Source organism: Ipomoea triloba, chromosome 15 (assembly GCF_003576645.1).
Source record: "Ipomoea triloba cultivar NCNSP0323 chromosome 15, ASM357664v1".
NCBI lineage: Eukaryota > Viridiplantae > Streptophyta > Magnoliopsida > Solanales > Convolvulaceae > Ipomoea > Ipomoea triloba.
The window spans coordinates 1,155,439-1,174,255 of NC_044930.1; the positions used below are offsets into that span (position 1 = coordinate 1,155,439).

Below are 18,817 nucleotides of genomic sequence, written 5' to 3' on the forward strand. Positions count from 1 at the left end.
AATGAAAACAAAATATCAGACAGATTTTGGTTGACTGAGGAAATCCCATTATATATCACATGTAATCCTCAATTATCTATATTGCAGATTCGTTTGTTTGTATCATTAGTGGTTGGTTTATGACCTAACCCCCCACCCCCTCCCATTAACCAGGATTCAGAAATGTTCTGTTTTGTTGGTTGAAATTCCTTAATCAAGCAGCAATAAGCATCTCCATCAATAATCAACCAATAATGTGTTATCCATTTATAATTCTCATTATTGTTGCAGATCAGATATATATTCTGTAATCTTAGTAACAAAGCTTGTCTTGTCGGCTCACCTTTAAATTCATAATCTATTTATGAACTTATTTTAGTTGGTTGATCAATCGAGTTATATATGTCCCGTAACATAGGATAATATTTATACTTTATGACTTGTTCTACATTTATTTTTTATTTAAAATGCTATATATTCTTTATTTATTTTAGGGTATATAATATTTATTACTCAAAAAAAAAAAAAAAAAAAAAAAAGGCAAATGGAATATTGGGAGAAAACTGGATCTGTACAAGATCCACAAAAGCTGGAGATTTTCCTTCTTTTTTTTTCTTCTTCCAATATGTATATGGAACATGTTTGATTACAAAAGGGCACAGCCCCCAGCCCCCACCCCACCAAAAAAAATAGCAATAAGTTTTCTTGTTTCTGCAATCTGCATGCATGCCTCAGTAGGGCAAAAACAACCTTGCAAAAACTATATATATATATATTATATTATATCTATATTTACTGCAAAATGCTAAAATATCCCATAATGATAAAGTGCTAGTGTCTTCTTTATCAGCACAATTCCTATGCAGTGGGAACACCAGATTCTGCTAAACTCAGCCTTCCAACATCTTCTGCTAAACTCAGTCTTCCACCATCTTCCCAGATCAACTTGGAAGTTATCTCATCACAAAATGGAACATATTCCTAGTACCCAAAAAACAAAAAAAAAAACCCAAAATTGTGTCATTGGTTTGTACTTCATAGAATAATCGAGAAAGTCTAAAGGTGACGATAAAAGTCAATTTGCACATGATGTAACTAAAAATGCATGTCTAGTTGCACCGAGTACTACAAGGGCACTTAGTATCCCCATAGTACCAGATACAACTAAAAAGTTTGTTTTTTTTATTATACTTAAGTGGTGGTTAGCATCTTAGAATTTTCCTAGATATTGTGTCTAGTTGTACAGAGTACGGTGAGGGCATTTATCCCCTTTTTCGGGGTAAACTAGTCAATGTTTTACATATAAATGGAAGAAGAATATTAGCTGAGATTGAGGTTGAAGAAATGAAAAAGTGGTTTTTGAGGTTTATGTTTGATCAGAATATTAAAACAGGAAAGTTGGTTCCAAAAGCCAAAGTGTGGGTCACACCATTTTACCAAAGAAAAGTTAGGCATTGCAGGGGGCCCAGCAGTGAGCACATAAATTCCAGCATAAACTAGTTCCAAGAATTCAAGGTTGTACTTTTGGATAGTTTTTAAAGATGTTTTGAGGTCAATAAAATATGCTGAGAATGTTGTGAATCTCAGATGGTGTACCTCGAGTTCTCTGACCAGCTGTTTGGCTGTCGGGGCAGACACGATTATGCGACGTGCAGTTGGAGAGACGAAGCCTTCATCCACGGCCTTATCGATAAAAGACAAGAGGGAATTATAGTAGCCTTCAACATTCAACAGCCCCACCTGGATATAATATTAAGGTTAGATGAGCCTAAGGATTAGAATAATATGAATGCTTTGTGGGATTAAGACAGACAAAAACATCCCATGCTATGACCAAACAAAAAATAATGTTTCATTTTATATTTGCTAAATGCTAAGTACCTTTCTAAATCAAACAAATATCCACTAATGAAAAACGCCTAATCATGAAGCGTGACTATTATTAGGATTGCTAATCCTCAACAATCTTCCCATGTGAACCGAAATGAAGACCACGTGCATCATGATGCAACGCAACGCCTACCTATTCCCCCTTCCACTTGAACAATGATGCATTGAATATGATCAAGAAAGATGCATTTTTCGCAAATATATTCAGCTCTGAAAGCCGAGAAGAAGACAGTGTGTTGTGAATCACGGCAACATTATGTCAAAGTGTATGACGTTGGAGCCTTTGGGTTGCTTTCATGGCATCCGATTTTGGACTTTGCAGAAAGTGAAGTGTAAAATCAAAGGTTGAAATGGCCTACAATATGCACTAAAAGTAGACAAGGCAGCAGAAAAATGACCGTTCACTTTTTGTTGAATAATAGGCCCCCTGGAGTCTTTAAAGGGAATGATTGCGTGGAAGAATGATTTTTGTCAAAGGATATATGTCACACTATGACCATCTTACTGGCGATATTATTATCAGCAACATTTCGATATTCTTGTGGACACGCAATGTAAACCCACCACTAAAAGTAGAAACTTTTCTGCAAGAAAATACCTCCAAGAAAACCCTTTCCATTTAAACCTACCTACCTCATTCCTACTTTCCTCTACAATTTTCAGCAGTTTTCATCATTAAGTACTTTCGACTAGTCTAAAGATAAATATATAGATAATGGTAGAGCACGATAGACTGGTATTTCTTGACCAAAACGAAAAGGAATATGAAAAGAAAGGGCAAACTTTCTTACAGGCTTACTGTGGATTCCAAGCTGAGCCCATGTGATGACTTCAAGCAATTCTTCGAGGGTGCCATAACCACCTGAGGATAAAGAAAATCGAGTTCAGTAATGACCATGTTAAGAGTACTCCATTTCACGAAAACCACGATCAGATATTTACCAGGAAGGGCAATAAACGCATCAGCTTGCCGGGCCATCTCAGCTTTTCTCTGATGCATATTAGACACGGCTCTTACTTCTCCAATTGTTTCACCGGTAATCTGTTTAGTTTATTAACATTGTTCATTAGACCAAAACGACATTCAGAAAGCTAAATTTAAGTTCGAAAGATGGTAAAGAAGAAAATAATGATGTAAAGAGAAGCAACAGCTAATGAAACATAAAGCTGAATTTGTGTCTCTCCAGCATCAAACAATTAAGGCCCTACTGTCTTAGAGGTTGCACCTTTTACACAGGCAAACATTTGCAAGAAAAGAGAATATGATTGGAAGTCTCAAGATTATTACCTCTCTAGTCATGAGAGTCGTTGGAATTACTCTGCAAAAGAAAAGAAAAAAAAAAACATCTCCAAAGATTAATTATAATCACCGTGCATCAACATTATCATTTTTTTCTTAGTAGTAACACAGTGCTATTCAAGGCAAACAATTTCTCGGTTTGGTAATTTTATAAGATAATGCACAAACCCCACTTAACTTTACTAGGAAGAAAGTATATATGTGCAATGTGCTCTACTGAGATGAAGAATGAAAGATGGGAGGAAAAAATAACATTTCCACAGTAAAGAATGAGACTCAGCAGTCTGTTGTGTTAAGAAGTACAATTATTTTAGTACTGAAAATAGCATTTCTTGTCAAGATGTGGATATGGAAATGCTACAATCACTCCAAAAAGGCCTCAAACTTTCTACCATTCCATGCCCCTTTTTTCTTTATTTTCTAATGGGAGGTGTTCCAGTGCAGTGCAGACTGACATTGCACAGAGCAAAATGCATTCCACTTTTTTTCTGCTCATTTAAAACAGCCCCAAAAGCTCTAACACAAACACAAGACACTTGGAGTTATTTGCACTGTGAGAACACCTAAAAATGGCACTTTTCATTTGTTAGTTAAATGTCCACAATCAACAGAGTGAGAAACCAGGAAAAGAAATGAGCTTTTTACTGTGCCAAAAGGCAAAAGAGAAAACAAGACCCACTTTTAATTATCAGAAACCAGCATATGATCCCATGATGTCTGGCTTTGGGCAGTATAGAAGAAGCCAACTTCATAGAGAACTGGGAAAAAACTTGCATGGTCTCAACTTTAAACCAATTGTATAATGAAGGGAAGGCCCCCATTTTGAAACAATCAAGAAAAAGATAGGTATTATTATGAGGGTAAAATGATGGATGTCTTTCCAATTTCTCAACTTGACATTCAAACATCAACCTTTTTCTCTATATGTGTGTATATTTTTCTTGGACGATGAAAAAAACTCACAATCACTATTCTAACCAGCAAAAGATTAAATTAACCTAAATTGTTATAATAGACCGGCTCAAATAAAAAAAGTTATGGTCGAGTTGCCCCTATATGTGTATATTATATTAATAAACATGAGAGAGAGAGAGAGAGTACCCTAGAACATGGCGCCCTCCATCATGAACTGCCTGAGAAACAAGACCCATCAGACCCACGCTTCCACCTCCATACACCAAATCAATCCTTCTCTCCACCTTCAAAGCACATAGAAGAAAACACTTGTCAGGAACCCCATTACTACACTTCACAACCTAGCTCCATCATCATTTCAATGGAGTTTTATATAAACAAACCAAAACCTCTACAAGGAAACACTACTAAACAATTCTAAATTTCTAATGCATGTGAGTATATATGCAAAGGAATATATATATATAATGGATTATATCAAAAACCAGGATAGGGAGGTTGAAATAAAAAGAGTCATGATTTCAAGGTGGCACGTTTGGTTCCCCATGGAAAGGTAACAAATTTTTTAAGGACTAATGTCCCATAAACTACAAAAGATCATGCAAGAAGGCTGCTCTCAATTGACAGCCATGTTACAGCTAGCACCCCAACCCCCTCCCCTCTCTCTCTCTCTCTCTCTCTCTCTCTCATGCCAAACGAAACATAAACCCTAAACCTTCCCTGCCATAATGTCCCCATAAGGATCTCATCAAACCAATCTAAAGCCATGTTTTTTATGGCAAAGAATGGCAAATAAACAGACTGAGATTAAACTAATACGTTGAATGAAAATGGGTCAAAGCTAGAAGCTTTGCTAATGAAAATGAGGAATGGGCTCTCAATTTTGACTCTTTAACATGCCCGAAAGAAATGGAGAGAACGTGCAAGATTGGGTATCAATGTATCATAGAAAATACATTCAAAAAAGCTTTTTTTTTTTTTTTTTTTGTCATTATGGGTTCTGGAAAATAAGGGAAGGCAAAGAAGAAGAAGAACGATACAAACCAGAACTTTGCCTAATTCAATGGCGGCTTCTTGGTAGCTTGGTTTCTTCCCAGGACTGCTCCCACAGAAAACACAAATTCTCTGGAATCTAGATCTTTTTTCGCCCTCCATTGCTCTCTATCTTCTCTCTCTATCTATATATATATATATATATATTGCTGAACCTGAAACAATGATCTGTCGAACTATAGAGAGAGAGAACGAGAGAGAGAGAGAGGGGTTTGGGTTTTTCGGATGAATGAAAAAAACTGAAGTATGGTGTGTTTATACGGACGCAAGACCCCATGTTCGTGTTTTTTTTTTGTTTTTTTTTTTTTTTGAATTTAAAATATATTTTGTATTTTGCAATTATTTTTATTACAAACAGTACGATTATTGGGCAAACATGTACCTCGGACCTTCTTTTTTTTTTTTTTTTTTTTGGTTTTATTTTTTTCTGCACACATTCTCTGTGTCATTATTTGCACGGTATAAACTGTGCCTTTTTATATTTGCAGTGGTCCATATAGAAATTTCAGATGATTGGCTATGAACATAAAAAATATCAATTATTTTAATTTTTGGTTAATTATTGATTATATTAAAAAAAAGTTGAGTTATTTCGATTGTTAATTAAAATCCAATAGAAAGTGAACATTTCTCATGTATATGTTATGCAAAATTTGGGTTTCTGCACACAATTCTTGAAATGGGGAAGAACTTTATTAATCAAATATCCATGAGAATTTGTCAAGATCGAGTATGTTTAGCCCAACAAACGACATAGACACAACATAGATTGCATTCACGAAATGGGTTACAAAGTTAATGTTTGATTTCTGGCCATATTAGTCGTTCAGTCAGTTAGAAGATTTTAGGGATTTGTTTCCTTTACCATCATCAATTGCACAAATCAAACACTTTTGTAATCTCGGTAATATCTATTCATATATATTTTCTCAACCTATTGAAGTCCAACGAGTCAATATCGCCCTACTGAGACTCAAATTCATGATCTCCCATTTAAAAAAGTCACTACATGCCGCTTGACCACAACGTCTTTGGCAAAAAATATATAATTATACTAGTACTAATAGCAAAATTATAACTTTATTTTCTTATATTTATGTAGCAGTCAAAATATAGTTGGATAATAAACTTGACTTTACAAACTACTGCTCAACAATTACTCATTGCAAGTAGTTGGTAATATTAACCGCCAATAAAGGTTAGTTGTCACAATTTGAGTGAATTAAGTTTTTGGGTAGATTCTAACCACCGGTGTTAAAAGATCTAATTAAAAAAAAAACATTGTTGTCAAAATATTATTTAGTAATCTCGACAAATTTGTCTCTAGATGGAATGTTGGATCACATATATGTATATATAAACTTTAAAGGATATAAAGAATTGAAGGATAGACCTTCGCATAAGATTTTGCAAATATTGCCGTCGTACTTAGGATATGATTACGTGAACCATCCACTTATCAACTTGATTATTAAGAAATACTATATTTTTTGCTACTTGCTTTCTAACTTCTAAGTCAACTTATATGGGTTGTTCTATACCAAGAAAACAAAATATGGTTTATGTTTTTCTCCATTCATGAAAACAAAAGATTACATTTGCAACCTAAGATAGATTGCTAAGTGTTAGCAGTTCGCTTATCAATTATGAGTTTTTTTTGATTAAGTAAAATTTACTTCTGATAAGAGAATCTGTGGTTGGTGTCCACGTAAAGCTCACTATATTTGGTGTAACCACAATTATTAAATATAGATCTTTACGCATAATCTATCACATGAGAATCAACAGAATTACCCATATAGGCAACATACACCTTTTAATTTTCTTTTTTATGAAGTCTTTCCACATACTCCCTCAAGCCTAAATACGAGAATTCAAGTATAAAAATCATGTTTTTATGCTCGGACTAGATAGTTACGGAGTATTTCTTAGAACATGGAATGCACTTAATTAGCTACCTTCCAAATGATTAATAAGTTGTTTATTATCGCATGCAACTCGCGCATAAAAGTCTCCATTCTCCTATCCTTTGGGAGTGCACCACTTGAGTTGTTTAATACAGTTGGTAATATCTTTTTTAATTAAGTAATAATAAATACATATAATTTAATTAAATTAGTTAGTAATCATATGGTCCCACCAAAGTGCAAGTGGGTCTAAATTAATCTATTTTTACGCTCTTATGCATTGTCCAAAAATAATGAAACGTTTGTGGTAACGGTTGTGTCTATTACACGGATCATTTTAGTACACAGTTGAATTTATTATATACACAATTTTGTATTTGATTTATAAGTTGTTATGTTAGAGTTTGCATTTATCTAATGTACACATTTTTATAGTGATTATAAATTTGTATAGTAATTACGAATTTCACTGTTCAGTAAAATAATAATAATAATAATAATAATAATAATAATAGTAGTAAAGCATGGGACAAAATAAATTAAATTTAGTAGTGAAGCCAAGGGGATAATGGGCCTGTTTAAAACGGACCTTTATTTGTTTGAGGCTTGAAAATATAGCTATAGTTTCTTCTTTTTCAATTTTCCTTACACTTCCTCTCCTTTAAAGACTATTTTTGGGGTTTATTATTATTACTCCGCATTAATTTAAATATTTTTTTGGATGTAGCCCAAGTTTTTCACCTTCAGACATAGTAGTTAATTCTCTCACTATATTATAAGTACCTCTATTGAATGAGAGAGCTGACTTGGAGATTTAAGGCTTTCCAAAGACAATGATTGAATCTTGATCTTTGATTAAGGATAGATAGTCTCTTCTATTTAATCACACCGCTCAAGTTTGTGATAAAACTTACTGAAATACAAATAGTCAAGCTTGCTGAGTATGTCGCGATTTCTGTTATCTTGTTATGAAGTATAGATTGAAATGTGTACATTGGAGCAACAAAATTTGAAAGACAAGAAGATGGAAGGAAGAGGGATGGGATGGGGGTATGTTTAGTCGGGTAATTAAGGTTGGAAAAGGTGAAAGAGAGTGAGAGATAGATGGATAGAAGTTTGATAGAAATGGCAGTACGTGTAATTATACTTTGGTGCTGACATTGTAATGATTGTGCTTCTTGCTTGATTTATGCAATATGACTGATAGATAGATAGATAGATAGATTGACGTAATGTGCTTTGTTATCATTTTTTCTTCTCATAAACACACACAAATCAACCTCTCGGAAATCCCGTCTCACCCTCTCATCATGCTTTATCCATCTTTTTTTTTGAGAATAATGCTTTATCCATCTTAAACACTGCACCTACTTCAACGGTTTATTATTTACAATCAGTTCTACTATATATATTTTCAAATTTTACTTCTTAAATTTTACTCTGTGACAGAATTGGATACCAAACATCCGAATAATTCTAAGATTCAATTATATTAGAACATGTTTGAAGGGTAAGATTTTCAATCCCTATTTAATGTAAAATCAATAAAAAGTTTTTTTTTTAATACAATAAAAAGTTTTTTTATGCTTCAAATTTGGTGCTGACCCGGAGGCCACACGCACGTGCCTGCGTTCCGCCGCCGCCGCTGCCCTCGTCCTACGTACCTATTATAGTCATGATAACAAAATACTTTGGTGAGAATCAAATAACTATTTTGAATTAGATGACTTAGATTTGCATGCTAAGCTAGAAACCATAAGATAATTACCATATTCTAAACTTAATTTTAGAGGTTTTCAAAAAAAAAAAAAACTTAATTTTAGAGTAGACTAATCTATCCAACATTTGATAAAAAAAAAAAAAAATCTTATCCAACATTTTCAACATTCGTAAAATGTCTTAATTGCTGTCATGGAAGAATCTTCAATCTAGTCCAAGATTCTAGAAGGCCCAATATGGATTTCTGTAAGACCAAACCTTGTGGGCTTTGTTACACTAAAATGCCCAAGTTGACTATTACGTTTGTATATATGTAGATATTGGGCTAACCTACATAAGCCCATGTCTTTCCTAGTTTTCTTTATCCACTTTAAAATAGGCCTACCGAACTAGACCACGGCAAACTTCCGTTAAATCGATGTAGTTTTTTTTTTTTTTTTTTTTTTTTTGTTCTTGAAAATAATTAATCTAGTGTTAATACAATGGTGAGGTTGAAGAATCAATTATGGTTTTAAAGTTGACTTTCCATTTACTGTCTACTGGTCTTATTGGATTAAATTTATTAAACTATAGACAATCTAGGATGACTTAACTTGTTTTCAAAAAAAAAGGATGACTTAACTTCTGTAGTTATTTGCAGGCTAAAATAACAAGGGCAAGTTTTATCTCGGGTATTCTTTCTTCCTAAAAGGTTGAATTTCTAACTCAAAGATCTCCATACCCTGGTAAACAGAGAATCTGGGAAGATTTAAATCATGATAACTCAGCTAAATTTGAATTAGTTGCTGAAAGGAGAGTGAATCGGAACATTCTGTCGAGCCTAAACAGCACCATTTCCGAACAGATGCTAAGCTATGAAAGAGAGGAAAGAACTTCTTGGGGGNGGGGGGGGGGGGGGGGGGGGGGGTAACACCCTGCTACTTTAGCAGTTTATACCCTCATAATTGCAGCGTCTGCAAGTGCATGAAACATGATAGTTTTGGTCATTACTTAATAATGCAAAACATAAAATAATCAAAACTTTTGGGAAAAGCAGTCTCTGTGGTACGTAATTCCATCGCCTTTACGTTAAGAAGGCTGTCATGTCAAAATAAGAGCAACTTTTTTCTTTACTCACCTTTAAACTTTAATCTCCCCTGCCCGCCCACCCCACCCCCCTCCTATATATGTGTGTGTATATACATACAAAATACTCACCAAGAGAACACAATTCCATAGTATATGGATGGACATGTATGTATATACTTAGAGTTGTTCATGGGAAACAGCTCAACTAGTGAACTAATTCAAAAAAAGCAAGCTGATCCGATGATTATATGGACATGTATGTATATACGAGTTGATTGTAATATTATTATAGTGAAATTTCTTTAGTAGTTGATAATAGGTACCAACATATACTTTTTCATATATTTAAAGTGATCCAAAAGGTAATCACCAAAAACCCTAAATTTTAGGTCAAAAATCTTGTATTTTCCAACCGCGAGTTGAACTATTTTTCTATGGTTCACATGAATTTAAATAACATGCAACATTTAATGCTATAATATAAGAATTGTTCATGGGAAACATCTTAACTAGTGAACCAGCTCAAAAAAGCAGGTTGATCCGATGATTACGTGGACATGTATGTATATAGGAGAGTTAGTAGATTGCAATATTATTAATGTGAAATTTCTTTAGCCACATGGCCAGATGTGTAGGGAAGACGCGTATTTGAGGCAGAAAAGCATAAATGAGGTGCCCTTTTGAGTAGATAATGCCATATTTTGCTTTTAATTGTGCTTTATGATGTAATGCTTTACTTAAAGCTAAGCAATATATGAGAAAAAAAGGAAAACAACTAGCTACTTGACACTTTGTTACCAGCCCAGGAGTGTTGTATATATGTATTAATGGATGGTGTGATCTACTCTCCTAAAAAATACATATATTTTAAAGTGATTGATGGTGAAAGAAGAGAAAAGATAGATAACCATAGGTAGCTTTAAGCTTTTATTCTTTGACACAAATTAAATCACACTGCGCCTCGACAAAATATTATAAATGTATCAACGACGAGAAAAATCTACATTCACTCGAGAGTATATATTGGGTAAACTATCTCACTATATATCTTGTGTGAAGGATTTGGCCGAGAGTGTATTGGTAAGAATCGAACTCCTGATCTTCAAATACAAGAGTCATGGCACACCAACTTGACCACCTATTTCAGGGCAATCTATACAATACTTTATTTTTATACTCGAAAAAACACAAAAAGAAAAAGTTACAAGAGTCAAGTCACACCTGCACAATCTGCTATCAAAGAGACCATCTAAAGGAGTCTAACTGCTAATTCAAAAACTCGCTTATGATGTCATCCAATCAACGCAAAAGTTCACTATATATAGCGAGATTGGCGGGCTACGAATGAAAAATAAGAATGAAATGTTAGACTATAAACAAAAGAAGGTATATATATAGTATTGTTAGGATACTTATAAATTCTTTTTGAAGTGCATGGCCCCAACCCTAGGCAAGAACTAATTAACAACAAACAGTTAAGGTGACTTTTTGTACAGTTATGCCTTTGCTCTCTGTTTAAGCAAGATAAATATTTATACACAAGAGTCATGGGTTATGTGAAAGAGTTGTATGGGCTACATTTGGTTGTATTATATATCTGCTAAATTAAAGAAGAATGTTACATGTTCCTTGCTTTCATTCAAACACTACACACCAACCACTTTTCTTGTTTCCAAGAATACTTTGGATTCAAAAATGAATTGTGCCCTTTGTATGTCTTTTTAGGCCATCAAAGATAGGAGAGAAGCTTTTTGACTGGGGACTTAGAAGTGAGAATTATACCCCCCTTTTGAAAGAAGATAAAGATAAATACAATAGCTTGTGGCATGTAGTTTCTTAGCTTAGCTTGGACCATTTACTATATCAGGTACACTTTGTGGTTTGTATTACTTTTCATCACATGCCAGCCCACCCTCATGTATATGTGTGTAGATACACCCATCATTTTTATATTGCATGATTATAAATAACTAATTAATATGTATAAGAAGTCGTGACAGTTAACACAAATTATATATTTATACTAAAAATTTAACACTTACGTATTGAAATTTACTATATATAGCAAATAATATAGAGAAAAAGATGTGTTTTTAATCTCTCAATTATGCCGTTCTAGTTGTTTTGGTCAATATCTTCCGGTCGTTGTAGAATACACTTTTAACTTTATAAAAAAAAGTTGCAATTTGTCCCTCTACACCAATAAATTTGTGAACTTCCATTAGCAAAAAAAAAATAAAAAAATACATCTAGTGATATGCGATTTTTCCAAAAAGGCTTGCTAATAAGGCATGAAACATGAGTCTAATCTTGGCGGAAGTTCATGGTTTTGTTGGCCAAGCGATGAAAATCGCAGCAGTTTTGTAGATATAGGAGTATATTTTGTAACGGCTAAAAGACTGCAGAAAATAGAATAACTAGTAGTGCTGCATTGAGAGATTAAAAAGCAAAATTTTCTTAATAATATATAATTAGAGAGTGACTTGTTGAGGTATATTAAGATGACATGCATAAAGAGGAAGAAGGATTGGAATATGGAGACATTCCCTAAGAGTGGAAATGGCCCTAGTTCCCTAGTCATGTCACTTACATACTCATGTAAAGTCATTAGATGCTCACAACCTTTGGGTCCCCATATGAAACATTCCTAGAGTTTAGGATTTGAGCTTCTCCATTGTCATTCTCAAACAACTAACATATTGCCAAAAATATTAATTAAGAAATTTTGTTCTAAAAACAAAAAAAATAAAAAAATAAAAAAAAAAACTTGAGACAAATTTCTTCAACTCCCATCATTGGGAGATCTATCATTCATCCATCCCCACTACTCCTAGCCTTAAACCACTTTAATTTCTTTGTCAAAATACAATGTTGTTTTTGCCTCTTTTGAATAGCTTTATGTTCAAGGAGAGACATTTAAGACTAAAAGTGTTTTCATCAGTACATAGTGATTTGCCAGGTGGGATTGTTGTGGAACACCAGCAAAAGCACAAGATGATTGAGGGTTAAAAGGAAGATCTCTAGTTTGCTGTGCACAAGTATATTTATATGTAATTCATAAATATATAAATGTGTTTTGGAGTTATTATTTAATGGGGTGATTTTAATTGGGATTCTCTGTTGGAGTTACCAAGATAATGCCGATAGGATTGCTCTACTTTCTATGCCAAATGCCACGCTGAAGAATGAGACCACAAACCTAACAAGGCATGGGCAAAACAAAGTAAATTTATCCCCACAAACTCTCCAATCTTGAAAGAAAACAAAATAAAGGAACAGGAAGATTCACTTGTTCCACTAACATATATATGCATGTAACATAAGTCAAGCTCTTAAATTGAAAATTGTTGGGCGGAATCTTACATGTCGTGTTCAGCATTCTATCATTAAGAGGTGTTGTTGACTGTTATATAAATATAAGGCTAACCACATTAGTGATTTTTTCACCATTTTTGAGAAAAGCATAGATGATGTAGAGGAGAGAGAAAATGTAAGGTCATTCTGCAAGAATGAATTTTTTGTGGGTCTCGCAAGATAGAAAAAGAGAAAGTGGACACGCAGATCTGCGTGTTTTGCGCTTATATTTACTTGTGTAACAGTCAACAACACATTTAGTTAGTAGGATGATGAACTCAGTTATCTAATCGGCCGCCCAATAGTAATGTATGATATTATGTATGTGTTCATCTGTAAACTAGTGGCTAGCTGGGGCATCACTACATATGGAGTGAAAATAGTTAATCTTCAATGCAAGTTGCAATATTGAATAGTTGCAAATTGAAGATATTTGGAGTGAAAAGTTGAATTTGATTGTTAAGGAGATTATGGAAAAAGGTGTGTCTAATCTAAGTTAGACAGCTCCACTTTGATCCTTATTATATCTTTTTGCCTAATTCTGTAAAATGGTTTGACCACTGATGAGAGGCTAACTATGGATCGGATTTAGAACAAGATTTGTTGTTCCACGTTCATAGGTGCTGTGTATGTGTTGATATATCTAATCAAATCTAAAGTTTCTTCCATCCAGTAATAAGAGTTAAAAATAATAATTAATAATAAAATACTAGCCAATTCAATATATGCTTTGCATGGAAGGCAGTGTTCCACTTCCATATTATATTGCTTGTCTTCAAGATCAGATAACTAGCTTTATTTGTATTTACAAAAAGAGTTACCTCGAGAGTTTTCATTATCTTGATGTCTTATTTAAAATTTGTGACCTATTCTTATAGTTTAATACCATTTGTCAGGATTAAGTGAGTATCATTAGGTTTAAGTTATAACTTTATTTCCTTATACTTGCATAATAGTTGATGTCATTGATGGATATCCCGAGTATGGTACCTTGTGTGGAGAGCCCAAGGTATCAAGAGCCCATAACTGGACCGCCTTTACCAGTAGACGGGCCGAGTCCGGAATTCCGCTAGTCCACCTGATGTAGGCAGACACGGCAATCTGGTTATGGTGCCTAATCGGGTGTGACACTCAGAAGCGGCAAAGTAAGGTTCGCTGAGGATCTTTTTCTGATTTGGCCGGATACTTTCCGGCCTATTCTATATTAGATAGCAATTATGGCTGTTTATGCAACCTTCTTTAAGTTTAAATTTGTTAAGTTTTTCTTGCTTTCCTTCCAAAGGCACATTATTCTTGTATAAATACCTCTGGGTCACATTAACACATTGTAAAGGATTCAAATTTTAATGCAAGGACAATTACCCTGTCTCATCCTTTTTTAATATTTAGATTATTATTTCCTTTGTTTTGTAGTTGTGTTGATCGATCGCCTCGTAATCAAAAAACTAAAAATAAGATGTTAAACTTAGCTCTATGAGCCCCACCCAATAGGATGACGATTTGTATTTACAGGCATTATGTATTATGAGAGTAAAGGTAAGGCACCTTTGATTCTGGTGCATTCCTTCCTCCTCCTAGTCAGCACATGCATTCCACTTTCCACTACAAAATCCCTCTTTGGACCCCAAAATTTTACCTCACCCTCAAGAAAAGAACAGGTCCTCCCCCTACCCCCTACCCCCTCACCCCCACCTCTTCTTATAGTCTTTCTCCCTCTCTTTCTCCCCCTCTTTCCACACAATTTGGCATTCTTCATACCCTCCAATCTCCATACAACAAACCCTCCACCCATGAAACCAATATTTCTTTCCCACTCTTAGCTTCTCAATTAATTATCTCTGGTTAGTTTTCGTTGTTTATATTTTTGAACTGAAAACATCATCATCATCATGAGAACAGGAGGGTGTACAGTGCAGCAAACCCTAACCCCAGAGGCTGCAACCGTGGTAAAACAAGCCATGGCGCTTGCTAGGCGGCGCGGCCACGCTCAGGTCACCCCTCTCCACGTGGCAAACACCATGCTCGCCTCTCCAACCGGCCTTCTTCGCCGCGCTTGCCTGCAATCCCATTCTCACCCTCTCCAATGCAAAGCTTTGGAGCTTTGCTTCAATGTTGCGCTCAACCGCCTCCCCGCTTCCTCTTCTAGCCCCATGTTCGGACCTCAGAGCCAGAGCCCTTCCATTTCCAACGCCCTCGGGGCCGCCTTCAAGCGCGCCCAGGCGCACCAGAGACGCGGGTCGATAGAGAGCCAACAGCAGCCGGTTCTGGCCGTGAAGATTGAGGTGGAGCAGCTGATCATCTCCATTTTGGATGACCCTAGTGTGAGTAGGGTTATGAGGGAGGCTGGGTTTTCTAGTGTTCAGGTTAAGAGTAATGTTGAGCAAGCAGTTTCTCTAGAACTTTCTTCTCCTCCTCCTCCTTCTTCAAACCCTAAAGAAAACACTAAGACTAGGACTAGTACTAGCCTGTTTCTTTCCCAGTCTTCTCCATCTTCATCCCTATTATTAGCTAAGAATGAAGATGTGATGAGTGTGGTGAACTGCATGATGAATAGGAGGAGGAGGAGTATTGTGGTGGTGGGTGAGTGTCTTCCCAGTTTAGAAGCTGTGGTCAAAGGAGTGAGAGAGAGAGTTGACAATGGAGATGTGGGTGAGCCTCTGAGAGAAGTCAAGTTCATCAGTGTCCCTCTTTCTGGGTTTGCCAATAACAGGAGAGAAGAGGTTGAGCAAAAGATTGGGGAGTTAAGTTGCCTTGTTAAGAGTTTGGTGTCAAAAGGGGTTGTTTTGTACCTGGGAGATCTCAAATGGATCACTGATTATAAGGCTAGTTCTGGGAGTCATGGCAGAATAATAGGGGGCTACTGTTCTGTGGAGCATATGATCATGGAGATTGGGAGACTAATCTGCAGTTTTGGTGAGCATGGAATGCTTTGGCTTCTGGGAATTGCAACTTTTCAGACTTTCATGAGGTGCAAAACTGGGCACCACTCATTGGAGTCTGTTTGGGGCCTGCATCCTATCACTGTGCCTGCTGGAAGTCTGGGCTTGAGCCTCAACCCTTCTGAAAGGTAAAATTTCTCTTGCTTTTACTTCAATCAAAGATTTTTGTTGGGCGTTGGCTCGGAGAGCTGAACCCATCCAGCATCCTGCCCTGACTGTTACGCAAGTATAAGGAAATAAAGTTGTCATTTGTTACTGGCAAAAGATTTAGTGCAGAAAGAAAGAAAAAATATACTTGATAAAGAAAAAGTTAAGAGAAAAAGTAGAAGTTGTAGTTGCTTTCATATTTCAATATGCATCTATTCTGCCTCAAAAGACTACTACTACCTCTTTCTTGTTTTTGTTGTTCTTCATAGTTGTTTGGTGTGCCTGCAGACCATGACTTTTTCTTTTTCCCTTAGCTTTCTAATTTTCATAACATAATAATTTAATTAATTAATTCTCTACTATTCCCTTTCCACTGTATAGTACTCCCAAATCATGATTCATTCTTGAATAGTTGAATCCAACTGATCTGATCTTGATCTTTCCATTCAGTGATCCCATTGCTGAACACAGAAACAAGAAATCATCAGAAAATAATGGATCTTCTTGGATGGTTCTTGAAAATGGTGATGATAATAATAATAATGAGGAGAAGCAGCTAAACTGCTGTGCTGATTGTTCAGCCAAGTTTGAAGTTGAAGCTTTGAGCTTACAGAAAACCCATTCCATGAGTGAATCCACATTGTCTAGCCTCCCTCCTTGGCTTAGAGATGAAAGCATAAGGCTCCATAGCACCACTCATGATCAGGTACTTCTTAATAAAAAAACAAGCTTTATCAGTCAATTCACTAGTAATCCACTTATTATATATGACGGCTGTTGGGCCGCGACTCAGAGAGTCAGTCCAACATCCTGCCATCTAAATGTGGCATTCTGCCTTGGCTGTTCGAGAATTGAGTTCAGTATTATGATCTGAAGTGGTTTTTTTTTTCTTCAGAACTGTGTTTCAGTGAAAGAGCTGTGCAAGAAATGGAATTCGATTTGCAGTTCAGAACACAAACCATTACTAGAGAGAAACTTAACGTTCCCACCCCCATCATCTTCCTCTTCTTCTTTCTTCTCATACGATCAACAATACCCTAGTTTTCGAATGTACATTCCTGAGAACATGAATAATCCTGCAAAAACAGGATTATTTTGGGCTAACCCCAATCCCAATTCCAGTTCCACTCCGGCTTCTTCAATGGAAACCGAATACTACGTCCCAAAGTTCAAGGAGCTGAGCGCGGAGAATCTCAACATTCTGTGCAACGCATTGGAGGAAAAAGTGCCGTGGCAGAAGGACATCATCCCGGAAATCGCGGCGACGGTTTTGCAGTGCCGGTCGGGGATTGTGAAGAGAAAGGAGAAATCAAGAAACGACGACGTCAAAGAAGAGACGTGGCTGTTCTTCAAAGGCGGCGATGTTCAGGCCAAGGAGAAAATCGCGAGAGAATTAGCTAAGGCCGTGTTTGGCTCACCCTCAAATCTAATCTCCATCGCCCTCAGCGCCTTCTCGTCCTCATCGGAGGATTTCCGGCACAAGAGAACGCGAGACGAGCAGAGCTCCAGCTATATCGAGCGGTTTTCTCGGGCGGTTATAACTAACCCCCACCGCGTTTTCATGGTGGAAGATGTGGAACAAGTGGACTATTGTTCCCAATTGCAACTCAAAAAGGCAATCCAGAGAGGAAAGATAAGTTTCAATGGCGAGGAATTGAGTTTCAGCGACGCCATTATCATCTTGAGCTGCGAGAGCTTCAGTTCTCGGTCCAGAGCTTGCTCCCCGCCGGTTAAGCAGAAATCCTCGTCGGAAAACGCGTTTTCCGACGACAAGGAAGAGAAGGGGACGTCGTCGTCCGGCGGGGAGGAAACCACGAGTTCTTGCGGGTTTTTGGACTTGAATATCTCCATTACTGACGATCATGAGAGGTTAGTTGAAGAAGATGATTGTGGTGGAGGAGATGGGATTGATAATTTAGGGCTTGTTGAAAGCGTTGATAGATGCGTTACCTTCAAAATCCAGAATCATCATGAGGAAGAAGATATAATCTTTGTATGATATATTATGATTCATGTTCACAAGTTTTTGTTACGTTTTCTTCATTAACATCAAATGGATATATGGAGTTTTTCTACAAATCCGTATAGCTAAAATATCCACCAAAAAATGGAGGAAAATATGAGCAAGTAATTTGGTGTATTATTATTATTATTATTATTATTATTATTATTATTTTGCCTCAATTGAATTAATGATTCTACTTTTCTTTTTTCCTAATTGTCCTAGAAAATACCTTAAAACAACCCTAGTTGAATTGATTTGATAAAGATAAGGTCTCAAATTTGACATTCTATAGTCTCCTTGTGTTTCTTTAATTTTTTCATTAAGATCGAAATGTAAGTTTCATCTAAAATGCGTGTTCAATTTCACTTGGCATGCACTAACCTTTCAATAACAACACTAATTTAAGATATATGTTAAGGATAAAATATATAAAATAATGAAAATGTGTATTACATACAAATATACAATTTCTTGTTGCATAATATTGGATCAATGCTCATGAGAATGCATTTAAAAAAGTGCTCTAGTGAAAAAAAAAATA

The 18,817-nt window shown here is 35.8% G+C and overlaps 2 protein-coding genes across 2 annotated transcripts; one reads left to right on the forward strand and one right to left on the reverse strand.

Moving 5' to 3' along the window:
• Positions 1-837: 837 nt before the first annotated feature.
• On the reverse strand, positions 838-5,329 carry LOC116006601 (cytokinin riboside 5'-monophosphate phosphoribohydrolase LOG7-like). Its single transcript, XM_031247041.1, has 7 exons — positions 5,129-5,329; positions 4,271-4,368; positions 3,158-3,188; positions 2,812-2,911; positions 2,661-2,731; positions 1,576-1,719; positions 838-960 (listed from the first exon to the last, which is right to left on the reverse strand). Exons 1-7 carry the CDS (start codon positions 5,237-5,239, stop codon positions 838-840), a joined length of 678 nt encoding a protein of 225 aa, XP_031102901.1. The 5' UTR covers positions 5,240-5,329.
• Positions 5,330-14,927: 9,598 nt separating this feature from the next.
• On the forward strand, positions 14,928-18,383 carry LOC116006017 (protein SMAX1-LIKE 3). Its single transcript, XM_031246260.1, has 3 exons — positions 14,928-16,252; positions 16,722-16,977; positions 17,167-18,383. Exons 1-3 carry the CDS (start codon positions 15,075-15,077, stop codon positions 18,268-18,270), a joined length of 2,538 nt encoding a protein of 845 aa, XP_031102120.1. The 5' UTR covers positions 14,928-15,074; the 3' UTR covers positions 18,271-18,383.
• Positions 18,384-18,817: the final 434 nt, after the last annotated feature.